At 37.9% G+C, this 13,055-nt stretch overlaps 1 protein-coding gene across 3 annotated transcripts in view; it reads right to left on the reverse strand.

Annotated features, from left to right (window-relative positions):
- The window catches only part of SLC24A3 (solute carrier family 24 member 3), a 592,036-nt gene that overhangs the window by 49,362 nt on the left and 529,619 nt on the right, over positions 1 to 13,055 (reverse strand). The window contains exons 16-17 of one of the 3 annotated variants that reach the window (XM_073557429.1): positions 8,917 to 8,982; positions 3,827 to 6,189 (exon numbers count right to left, since the gene is read on the reverse strand). The exons of 1 other annotated variant lie outside the window; for it this stretch is intronic. In XM_073557429.1, the coding sequence (XP_073413530.1) occupies positions 6,037 to 6,189; positions 8,917 to 8,982 (219 nt within the window). In that variant the 3' untranslated portion in view covers positions 3,827 to 6,036. Of the gene's footprint in view, positions 1 to 3,826; positions 6,190 to 8,916; positions 8,983 to 13,055 lie in introns of those variants that run through there. One more of the 3 variants, XM_073557430.1, reaches the window with a different exon arrangement.

Here is a 13,055-nt window from a genome sequence, read left to right on the forward strand (position 1 = left end):
ATTTTGCACACAAACCCTCATCTAATTATTAGTCAGGGACATATAAAAAAAGATGAAATGAAATGCTTTACTGAGTGTAAACCATGTGTCATTTCATGTCGGGTTGGGGAAGCATTTGATAGAAGCCGGCAATTTAATTAGCGGCTATTCTGCTATGAAGAACTCTGTGAAATATAAATATATATATATGTTTGTCACAATTACATGTATGTATATATATATATATATGTATTCTATGTGTATATATCTATTCTTTCTTTCTTTATTAAACCTGTCAGTGTGAGTTTACTGTATAGCGCACTGAATTGCCGGCTTTTCTAAAAGACACCGGGTGCGTATTTCTTGCAAGTCACACGTGTGGTCCGTGTGTAATGCGTATTTTTAGCGCACCCACAGACTTGCATTGGCGTATTACGGGCGTAGTACGCTGACAATCGCAGCATGATGCGATTGGCACGGACCGTAGAATACGCCCGAGAAATATACGGCTGTTGGGAGCTGCCCCATAGAGAATAATTTGTCCGTGTGTAATGCGTGCTTTTAACACCTCTCACTTGTCCGTATTCCTCTCTAGTGTGACCCCGGCCTAATTTGCTTAGTTTTGTGCTTTTCTTTTCTTTGCCCCATACTCCATTTACGTTTATTTTAGATGCGTTCACATTTTCATTTCTTACTTTGCCGCTGCAGGAGGTGTTTAGGTTTTTTTTCACTTGATTTATCATTTCTAAGTTTTCGAAAAAAAAGTGGCAAAATTTGTCACAAATATACTCCAGTCCCCTTTTGGAGAGCTTTTATGCACTCTGGATATTTGGTACAATTTCTACACCATTTTGAATAATGTGAAACTTTTTTTTATGCTGAAAAGTCATAAAAAAAAAGTTACAGATGGGAAAAAATTGAAGAAATTTGCATAAAAAAAGTCAACAAATACCACAAGACAAAAATGTAAAGTGACCTAAAAAACCCTGCAAATGATGAATCAAGCGCTAAATTTTATAAAGATTTTTTTTTTTTTTAGAAACCTGAATTTCCTTATGTTTTTCCTAGAACTAATAAATACAACAATCTTTTTATATTAAATTACATTTTTATACGGCTCAGATGTGGAGCCAACACACGTACATTAGCACTCCATAATACGACGTCCAATGGGGCATGATAGTCTAGGACCTCTGAGTATAATAAGGTGGACCTTGTATGGAGCCATAATATAGGTGCATGGATGATTCCTAAATAGACTTGGTTTGCGTTTGTTTTCATGATTGTTGAACATTTTACATGACTTTTTTTAATAGGAAAGTTTAATTTAGTTAAAAATATTTTTTGTAGACACATTGAAAAAGATCAACTATGCTTTTGATAGAATTGGGGCTGCAGAATCCTGACATATTCCAATTAAACATATATAAAACACCCACCCACTGTGAACCCACGACAATGAATTGTGAAAAATTACAGTGACATACATAAAAAAGTCTAAAAGTATTACTAGCCGTCCTAATAGATCTTTCACTGCCAGTAGATCAGCCGATACATTTATTTTTGAAACACTGATCTTTGTAGGTTACTAATGAAATAACTTTTTATCGCATCTCTGTAAAAAAATAAAGATAAAAAAACCTCTGAAAATTGCAGCGTATGTATTTTTCAATAGTTTTACCACATTTATACTTTTCAATTTCAGAAGTTACCATTGAAAATATTTATTGAGAAGAAACACTAAACTCTGCACCTGAAGCAATTGCACTTTCATTTTTTTCTCTCGCAAAAGAATGCATTTGTAAAAAAATATAATTAAAGAAGGAAGTAAAGTATTGCATATGTATTAGTTAATTATTATTTAAATTATGTCATGAATAAAACCCTTATTTTTAAAATGTCTCTTCCAAGGAAATCTATGGATATATTGACAATGCCTGTGTTTACTCTGTGTCAAATACAGGCCTCCAAGATCATGTGTAAAAACAGTATAATTTATATAAATGAGCTAATATTTCAATGATATTTCTAATACTGCTGCTTTAACTCATAGTCCCCTAAATGAAATAAAAAATTAATAGAATAATGTACGGAGCCAGACAGACAAATCTCGGAGTGAATTTAGATTTGCAACATTTTCAATTAATGCCCACCTGTAATAAAAAAAAGATTATTCCAATGTTTTATGATCCATGGTGGGATATATTGACCATCTGCTTATGTTATTGCTACAGGCAGTAATTGGGATTAACTGTCGCTATGCTACCTTTTTCTTCCTCTGGCTTGATAACACTGTGGCTACTGTGTAAAGGTGCCCTTACACGAGCCGATAATGGCCAAGTGAGTGATGTAAGAACGCTCGTCCACTATGGTGTAAACATGGCGTGATCATGCAATGAACAAGCAAGACCTCGTTGATTGATTTGATGGCCTACAAAGAAAGAACTACTGACACTATCCACATTGTATAGGAATTGCATTACCAATCGCTAGTCCCCATAATGTTTTCCTTGGCCACTGTAAAAGGGCTATCGATTGTTGAGGTCAGAAATCCTGTGTTTATGATGGACTGACAGAACCTACTAGGGGAAGAAGAGCCCGATTGATATTTTGTTAAAGTAAATTTTAGTAACATTGGCTCCCTGATTAGAGATGAGCAAATTTGTTCGGATTTTGTGCCCGAATCTGATTTTGACATATTCGAGCCATATTCGAACCATATTCGTGCCAAATGTTTGTCTTATGATCGGATCCAAACATATTCTGTAATTTCTATTCCCATCGACTCTTATGACGTTCGGCTGTGTTGGACGAATATAGCAAATACAATATTTGATTCCGATCGTATTCAGAACAGAATCCAAACAAATTCGCTCACCTCTATCCCTGATTCCTGGAGTTTTTCATGTGTAATATGTTTCATGCACAGAAAAATAAGGTGAGTAACAGTAAGCACCTTAATTTATTGACTTCATATAATGGATGTATTCCACACGAACCAGCTTTTTTAGGTAGTGTCACCGGTGGAAGAATAATGAGGGAGCAGCAATTCAGTATATAAAACATACAATTTATTAGGTATGTGTTAAATATCTAAGTAGACCAAAGTATACTGTATATAAGATCTGGATATCCATCCAGGTATGTCCCAGACCCCTTTTAGAGACAAAAGGTGTGGAAATATATGACCTACATTGCCCTACTGGGAAACTGCACTCTGCCTTGCCACGTAGGTTGGCATCCTAAAACACAAGTGGGGCTTTTATTTCCCTCCCCTCTATCTTGTCACTCCCACTTGTGTTTGTGGTTTATTTCAGGGTCAGACTAGGGCCAGCTGCAGTTGAGAGGAGGAACCACTTCTATTTTAGAGTGCCAACCTCCGTGGCAAGGCAGGGTGCAGTTTCCCATTAGGGCACCATGGGGCACTTTAGGTTGTATATTTCCACACCTTTTGTCTCTAAAAGGAGTTTGGAACATAATTGGATGGATATCCAGATATATACTTTGGTCTACTTAGTAGATTTTTAACACATATCAAATAATTTGTATGTTTGATATGTAGTATCCAAAGTGTACCTTGACTAAATACCAGCACATTTACAGTAATTTTACTTTTTGCTGCCAACACTGGTAAATGTAATAACTTTAGGTAATAAAATACTATAGTCCACCAAGTGATGTAAAAAGCCAATGGAGAGGCTTATAATAATAATAATCTATATTTATATAGTGCCAACATATTCTGCAGCGCTTATAAGGCAAGTGGAAATTAAAAGATTGTGGCTCCTCATACCAAGAAATTCAACTACAACTGTAGACAAATTAAGAAACCAAAGGTGCAATCTGGTTCTCCCCAAATGTGTCGTCCATTTTACTTACAAATTTACCGTGTCAATGTAGACTCTGCAACAATATAACAAGACACCAATCTCTTTGAGTGAAGAAATACAGCTTTCACATAGCTCTCACACATCATTTTGAAACTTTCATCCTATAGGTTAAATTTACAATCAGATCACAATTTCTTAATCATTGGGGACAGACACAGACAATTAATGGGGTTCACTGAAATAAAAAAAAGAAAAATGTGTGTTTTTTTTCTAGAAACAACTCCACTTTTGTCCATGGGCTGGGTATGGTGTTGCAGCTCATCTCCTTTCAAGTAAAAGCTTTAATAAGACTCTGCCCTCTTCTCCATGGCGAGAAAGTCAGGGCTGGTGTTATCATTCCTACAGATACTGGACTCCTCGTATGATTGAGAGACAGGTGTCGTGTACCTGTCCTGAACATAGTACATTTGTGGGATGCCAGACACTCAAACGCGCCAACCGGTAGACATGATGTCATCAGCTCCTCTCCACTCATGCTGAAGTGAGCAGAGCAAGATTACCCCTTTAATAGGACTGAGTTGCAATATCAGATGCAAACCATGGACGAAATTTCCACTGTTTTTGAAAGGAAAGAAAAATCTCTTTTTTGACAACCCCTTGAAATTTCTATGAATTCTGAAGCCTTTAATTTGGTATCAAACACTTTCTTTCTGAAGGAAGATCATTAATAAATATTCTAGAGTGCACAGTGACATCAATATTTGCTATGTACAATAAACATTCATTTTAGCTGGTTGGAAGGAATGATAAAGGATTCTGGAAGAATATCATTGAATGGTGTTTTCAGAAAACCGCACGGTTCTCGACCAATAAACTGTGTTTCAGTTGCTATATTAAATATACAGGACACAGCACCACAATGAAATAACTGTATATATATATATTATATGTTTACAAAAATAAGCATTGCAGTGCGTATGTCCTCCGCTAAAATCCCTGAATTAACGGCAGCTTTCATGACTTATAGAAACTACTTCTAGTATTCTTCAAATAGTTTTCCTCTCTGTACATGCATAATAAATTAAAACTTTATACTACAAAAATGGCTGGTCTGTAAGAGCTAGAATTATTTTTTTTTTATGGATGCATATCCCCTGCCCTGGTTGATCCCATACTATGAGGTCTTTTGCTAAAACTGTAAATACAATATGGCCACATCCAGTGTGCATTTCAAAACCTTTTATGTTGTATCGTCTTCAAAAAGCATTTGTGCAAAATATGCCTTTTTTTAAGAAACCAGTGTCCATAACTGAATTAGCAAATTATTTATGATTTCTGCACATAGTAGAAGTTACCTACTATGAAGCTATGTATATAAAAATACTGTACCAGGCGGACTAACTAGAGCAGATAGCGGACCTTCAAGTGCTACCGTGGGTAAAGAAAGAACCATTAATAGTACTGAACAATTACCCTATTGCATGTTGACTTTCATTGTTCAGCACCCCAGTACTAAAGACACACAACTACAGAGCAACCAACTGACTACATCACTGGCTGCAGTAATGACGAGAACGATTATTGATTTCTACCGTCTTAAGAAAGAGATTTGTTCATGGTATAAAAAGTTCTTTTCCGTGGTCTTTCTTTAGCTAAAACGTGTGAACACGCTCGGTTTTCTTGAAACGTTCTTTCGTCAGCCTGTGTCCTTCCTTCAGATGTGCACTGTTGTCCACTTGGTTCATCAAAGGTTGTTCCATCCAACGTGGGAAATAGTTTCACCTATCTGATCCCTTGATATTCCTCATAATGAATCCCTGGTAATGAATCGTTCCCATTCTTCTGCAATATTTCAACAATCTTTAGTTATAAATTACATTAAGTTCTTCACCAAATAACTTAAATAGAAGAATTTCTAGCAGACATGATTGGGGCTGGCTCTGGGCCAGTTAGCAGCCTTTTATCTAAAACCCTGGTCACTGTTATAAAGGATAACTTTTCAGCATATAGTGGAATCTCGGACAATAAAAAAATACACACAAAAAAGACTATGAAGAAAATATCCCCATAGGACAGAATGGGGGAACAGGAAGAAGTAATTCCCCTGAACAGTGACCGGGACATACTTGACGACCTCAAGGTGCATCACCATTTTACGGTGAAGGTCGCGTCTTTGTATTGCACCAAAAAGTAGGATGAAGTTTCTCTGACATGTCTGCATTGTAGATCAGATTCCTCCTCTGCACATGGGCAAGTTCACAAAGGTGAAAACATTGAATTCAGTGAGAATGGAGATACACAGGAAGACACCATACAACATTAGGCATATAATTCCTAACTTCTTGTCCAGTTTCCATTTGTTCAGGTGAACACCACAGACCTATAAAAAAGACAGGAAGGTGTTAAAAAATCTAAAAAATGGGAACATAGACCACCAACATAGAAAAGCTTGTAATCTAGGAATCAAAGTTTTAAAGTGTAACTAAAATATGTACAGAACATTTTCTGTTATGAACTGGTCACCGAGGAGGATGGCAGGAATAGGCTAGGCCAGCAGGAAACCAGAAAGGTTGGTAACTTAGCGGATTGCAGACCCCTAATCCTAACAACACAACTAGCAGTAGCCGTGGGACGTACCTACGATGCCCTAGACGCCTCTGCACAGCAGGAGAGCTAACTAAGCCTAAAGCAAGAAAGGTGAAATCTAAACTGCCCTGGAGTAGAACCCCAAAGGAATAGACAGCCCCCAAACATATATTGTCAGTGAGACAAGATGAGACACAAACACAGGCAGAAAATAGACTGAGCAAATGATGGGGCCCAAACTGACTAGATAGGATAGGAAAGGAAAGACACTGTCTGCAATCATGCAAAAAACCTTAAAAATCCAAAACATCTGATGTACAAAAAACACAGGTCTCACGACCTCTCCCCCAGTATATCAGCATTCTGGTATGAACTGGCAGCAAAACAAAAGAGACTAACATAACAGGGGACTGAACAAACTGACACAAGCTGTAACACATGGAGCGGGGTCCAGCAAAGCCCCAGCAGGGAGCAAGCTTAACCCTCACAGCAAAGCAGAAAGAGGCAAAACCAGATAAGATGCAAAGGATTAGCAAATGAACAACTTAACTGAAAAATGCAGGATCTGGCAGGAGACAGCAGACCTCAGAATGCACAGGAAGAAATTTGTCACCAGCAGCCACTGAAGGAAGTCTGCTCACTTAAATACTCCAGTCAGTAACCCCTGATTTCCAATCGTCGTCAGGTGGCAGACTTCGGCCAGTTCCACTACCCACAGTAACCACCAGAGGGAGCCCCGACTCAGAAGTAAAATCGAGATAGTTCACAACAATTTTCTAAATTGTGATATATATTATATTCACTGTGGACTAGAATAATTGTTTCAATAGTTACTGTGTAATACCTATCTTCACCTATAGTGGCGCTGCAGTGATTGTTAGGGACTTCAGTTAAGGGAAAATCTATGATCACCTTGTTGGATCACTAAAGTGGACTTGTACAAAGCAGACAACCTTTTTCATGGGTATGACCAATTTATAAAGTGATGGGGCTAAAAATGAATTTTGTTATTGGGTTTTGCTAACAATTTAGCACTTTTTGCCTCCTATAGCCTCTGTGCTGTACTGTCTATTGCGGGATTCACAATGGGTTAACCAAGACTCCATCACCGATCTCATTCTGACGGTCCAATTAGAGAGCTGGTAACTCTTTTATCTTCCCTATTTGTGTTCCCAGCTGCTGCTTTATAAGTGCAGACTACATCAAAGTTAAATGTGAAGGGACACAAAGAGCCTGTAAAAGCTAAACACTGCAACATTTTTAATGAAACCAAATTGCAATTTTTTTTAGCCCCAAATACATGCATTAAAGTAAAATAAAAAAATGTCCCCAGAGGTGTACATCCCTTTTAAGAACAGTTGGCAGGTCAACATTTCCACTTGCACGAGATACACCAAAATGATATTAACCCAAGTATTATTATATTTTCTCTATTACAATATCCATTATAATTAACTATGAATAATAATGAAATTGTAACCATACAGAGGGTATATACTAGTTCGGTTTTTGTCTCCGAATCTGATTTTGACATATTCGAACACTATTGGTGCCAAATGTATGTGGTTCCGAACATATTCGGTAATTTCAACTCCCATCGACTCTAATGACTTTCGGCTGTGTTCAAAGAATATTGCAAAAACAATATTCGATGCCGATCGTATTCGGAACCGAATCCGAACAAATTTGCTCATCTCTAGTTACTACTATCAGAATATAGAACAGCTGTAGGCTTATGCTAGAGGGACTGTACTGAGCAGACAGCAGATGGCACTTCATTAAAAGGAGTCTACTATCAGAAAATTACCTATTTTTTAAATCAGTTATTTGCGTTACACATTTTTTGGCAATGTTTTCTTTTTTATATGACAAACCATTTAAAAAAACAATAATTATTAAACTTGTAATTTTCACACTGGCCACTGTGGCAATTTTAGATGCAAACTTTTGGTTGTTTTAGGAAACAACAAATGCACATTATCCACAATGAACAGACTCCTACTATCTAATGAGCATGTGCAAAGGAGGGGAGCATCAGGGTTTAGCAGAGACCTCACCTATTATGATTGGCTGATCTTGTGTTATTAGCTTTGTATAGAGGTGTTACCTGTCATTGTTATTTTGCCTTTGCTGAGAAGGAGCCTGCTGAAAGGACAATTTGTATGAGTCTAAAATAGTCTCAATGGCCTCCCTGAAAATGACAATACTACTATTTTTTTTTAATAAAGATTGTGATATGAAAAAGAGGCAAAGCAAAAAACAAAAAAGGTCAAGTATTTTAAAAATACTTAAAACACAAACTTGATTTAAACAATTGGTCATTTTCTGATGATAGCGCCCCTTTAACTATTACAGCTTGTCGATATGTAGGTATATTTTCCCTCTAGACTGCATTGTGTGGCCTTTCAGTACTTGTTTGTGTCTCTTCCTGTAATGTATGTCCCAAGCAAAATAGTTTATTCTCCCTTTATATCTGCGATCTGAATGATTCTGCTGAAAGCTAACATCCACAACTACATACCGTAACAAACAAGGAAGCAAGGAGCAAAGCCACAGAATATATGAGGCCCCTACTGTTAAGATGTATCTGTAATAAAAGAATGGTACATTATTAAACATAAATGCAAGATATGATTAAATGACATTTTTCGTTACATTTAAGTAAATACATATACAGTGGGGAAAAAAAGTATTTAGTCAGTCAGCAATAGTGCAAGTTCCACCACTTAAAAAGACGAGAGGCGTCTGTAATTTACATCATAGGTAGACCTCAACTATGGGAGACAAACTGAGAAAAAAAAATCCAGAAAATCACATTGTCTGTTTTTTTTTCATTTTATTTGCATATTATGGTGGAAAATAAGTATTTGGTCAGAAACAAGCAATCAAGATTTCTGGCTCTCACAGATCTGTAACTTCTTCTTTAAGAGTCTCCTCTTTCCTCCACTCATTACCTGTAGTAATGGCACCTGTTTAAACTTGTTATCAGTATAAAAAGACACCTGTGCACACCCTCAAACAGTCTGACTCCAAACTCCACTATGGTGAAGACCAAAGAGCTGTCAAAGGACACCAGAAACAAAATTGTAGCCCTGCACCAGGCTGGGAAGACTGAATCTGCAATAGCCAACCAGCTTGGAGTGAAGAAATCAACTGTGGGAGCAATAATTAGAAAATGGAAGACATACAAGACCACTGATAATCTCCCTCGATCTGGTGCTCCACGCAAAATCCCACCCCGTGGGGTCAGAATGATCACAAGAACGGTGAGCAAAAATCCCAGAACCACGCGGGGGGACCTAGTGAATGAACTGCAGAGAGCTGGGACCAATGTAACAAGGCCTACCATAAGTAACACACTACGCCACCATGGACTCAGATCCTGCAGTGCCAGACATGTCCCACTGCTTAAGCCTGTACATGTCCGGGCCCGTCTGAAGTTTGCTAGAGAGAATTTGGATGATCCAGAGGAGTTTTGGGAGAATGTCCTATGGTCTGATGAAACCAAACTGGAACTGTTTGGTAGAAACACAACTTGTCGTGTTTGGAGGAAAAAGAATACTGAGTTGCATCCATCAAACACCATACCTACTGTAAAGCATGGTGGTGGAAACATCATGCTTTGGGGCTGTTTCTCTGCAAAGGGGCCAGGACGACTGATACGGGTACATGAAAGAATGAATGGGGCCATGTATCGTGAGATTTTGAGTGCAAACCTCCTTCCATCAGCAAGGGCATTGAAGATGAAACGTGGCTGGGTCTTTCAACATGACAATGATCCAAAGCACACCGCCAGGGCAACGAAGGAGTGGCTTCGTAAGAAGCATTTCAAGGTCCTGGAGTGGCCTAGCCAGTCTCCAGATCTCAACCCTAAAGAAAACCTTTGGAGGGAGTTGAAAGTCCGTGTTGCCAAGCGAAAAGCCAAAAACATCACTGCTCTAGAGGAGATCTGCATGGAGGAATGGGCCAACATACCAACAACAGTGTGTGGCAACCTTGTGAAGACTTACAGAAAACGTTTGACCTCTGTCATTGCCAACAAAGGATATATCACAAAGTATTGAGATGAAATTTTGTTTCTGACCAAATACTTATTTTCCACCATAATATGCAAATAAAATGAAAAAAAAAACAGACAATGTTATTTTCTTGATTTTTTTTTCTCAGTTTGTCTCCCATAGTTGAGGTCTACCTATGATGTAAATTACAGACGCCTCTCATCTTTTTAAGTGGTGGAACTTGCACTATTGCTGACTGACTAAATACTTTTTTTCCCCACTGTATTTCCTACTAAATAATACTGATCCCCTCATTGTTTGTACAGCAGATGTGGCGCATGTCTCAGATTCAAAAGACCCCAAAGAGATACAGCATTATTCACACCTTTTATCTTTTAGTGGACATTACATAGTGGATTAGGTTTCTACAGAATATTTAACAAACCAATCTTGTAGTTCATTACAGATGTATTGTTACATTACTTATGTATTATTACATTACATTAATATTTTTCATGCCTCTGTAAGTCCCTATAACTGTGATCTTATTAAATACATGGCATTTAAATCCTCAAGGGTGGGTCATATTTATATAAAAGGTCACACCCATAAGGACCAAAGTCTTCTGATACCTCTCAGTTAAAGATATCAGGTATGAAAATCACAGCATGCATGTGAGTGAGAATATAAAATACCGCTATAATCTAAATATCACATACCTCCATGTGAAACCAGTTAACCTTGGCATATACTACCCACAATAATTAAATCAATATAACATAGTTGCCTCATGTCAAAAATATTATTTCTTCTTACAATTTCCAGAATTTAAAATGTGATCTCCATCAAATCATGTCATAAAACACAATTTCTGCTGAACAATATATCCAAAAGGGTAACACTGTGTTCTAGGGAATTAGTGAAACTGAGTCTAAAAAGGATAATTTTCAGGAATTATGACACAACAGCCTCAGAGAAGTATTTTCCATTGTATACAATGCATTACTAATGTAATGAGTCAGTTTTTCCACATGAAGGTCATTTCAAAGTTATTTGCATATCTTAGTTCTGGGATTAATTCATAAACCCTTCTTGCTTATTTTGTCTGCACTGTTAGTATTATCATGATGCTGTATGTAAAAAGTATGAGTAGCTACTGTATTTTCTACAGTGCCTGCATGAATAGTTATTTAGATAACGGGCTATTGCTTATACTGGGCTCAGCTGCAATTATCAGAGAGGGTTTCCAGGGCTTAACCTCTTTACCCCCTGGGCAATTTTCCATTCTTTTGTTTTAATTTTTTCTTCCAAGAGCCATAACTTTTTTATTTTTCCATCCACATAGCCATTTGAGGACTTTTTATACTTTTGAATTGCATCATTCAATTTATCATGTGATGGACTGGAAAGCGGGAAAAAAAATATCGAAGTGCGTTAAAATTGCGAAAAAGAGAAATTTCACAATTTAGCTCATTTTTTTTTTAATTAACCATGTTCACTATACGTAAACATTTTCACGCCAGAGCCTGTTTTTGCCTTTGTGACCAGGCATATTTTTTCAATTCTGACCAGTATAAATTTATGTGCTATTAAAACAGAATGCTTCAACGGATCCCACTGATTATGAGACTTCAGGATAGTGGGGATATTTGTTCGATATAACATGTTTTTAATTCTGAAAATATTTGACATTTGCAATTTTCAAACATTTAATTTTTATGCCCTTAACCCCTTACCTACAAATGACGTAATATTCCGTCCATGTGACCATGGACCTAATTACCATGGACGGAATATTACGTCACCGCGATCAGCGGCGCCCACGTGGTGAGCGCCGCTGATCGCGGCCGAGTGTCAGCTAATTATCATAGCTGACACCCGGCACAATGTGTCAGGGGCGGTCACGGACCGCCCCCGACACGTTAACCCCTTGCACACCGCGATCAAACACGATCGCAGTGTACCGGGGGTTAAAGGGAAGCATCGGCAAGGAGGGGGCTCACTCCGTGCTTCCCTGAGCCCCCCACGGCAGCGCAATGTGCAGCGCTGCTGCGGGGGACTCCTTTCCTGCAGGTCCCCGGATCCAATATGGCGACAGGGACCTCCGGGGGCCTGCAGGAAGCTGGCTTCCTCAGTGCCTGCAAAGCGCAGGCATGAGGAAGCCTGTGCAGTGCCTGTGACAGATCGCTGATCTGTCACAGTGATCTGTGATGTGACAGATCAGCGATCTGTCACAGGACAGTAATGTCCCCCCTGGGACATTGTAATAAAGTAAAAAAAAAATAAAAAAAAAGTGTAAAAATAATTAAAAAAAAATCGCCAAATAAATTAAAAAAAAAAAAAAAATATTCCCCAATAAATTCATTTTTTGGAAATAAAAAAAACCCAAAACAATAAAAGTACACATATTTGGTATGGCCGCGTCCGTAACGACCCGCCCTATAAAACTGTCCCAATAGTTAACCCCTTAAGCGAACCACTTAAAAAATAAAAATAAAAAACGAAGCAAAAAATAATGATTTATTATCATACCGCCGAACAAAAAGTGCAATAACGTGCGATCAAAAAGACGCATATAAATATCCATGGTACCGCTGAAAACGTCATCTTGTCCCGCAAAAAAAGGAGCCACCATACAGCATCATCAGCGAAAAAATAAAAA

Source organism: Dendrobates tinctorius, unplaced genomic scaffold (genome assembly GCF_039654945.1).
Source record: "Dendrobates tinctorius isolate UK_male_01 unplaced genomic scaffold, ASM3965494v1 ptg000250l, whole genome shotgun sequence".
Taxonomy (NCBI): Eukaryota; Metazoa; Chordata; class Amphibia; order Anura; family Dendrobatidae; genus Dendrobates; species Dendrobates tinctorius.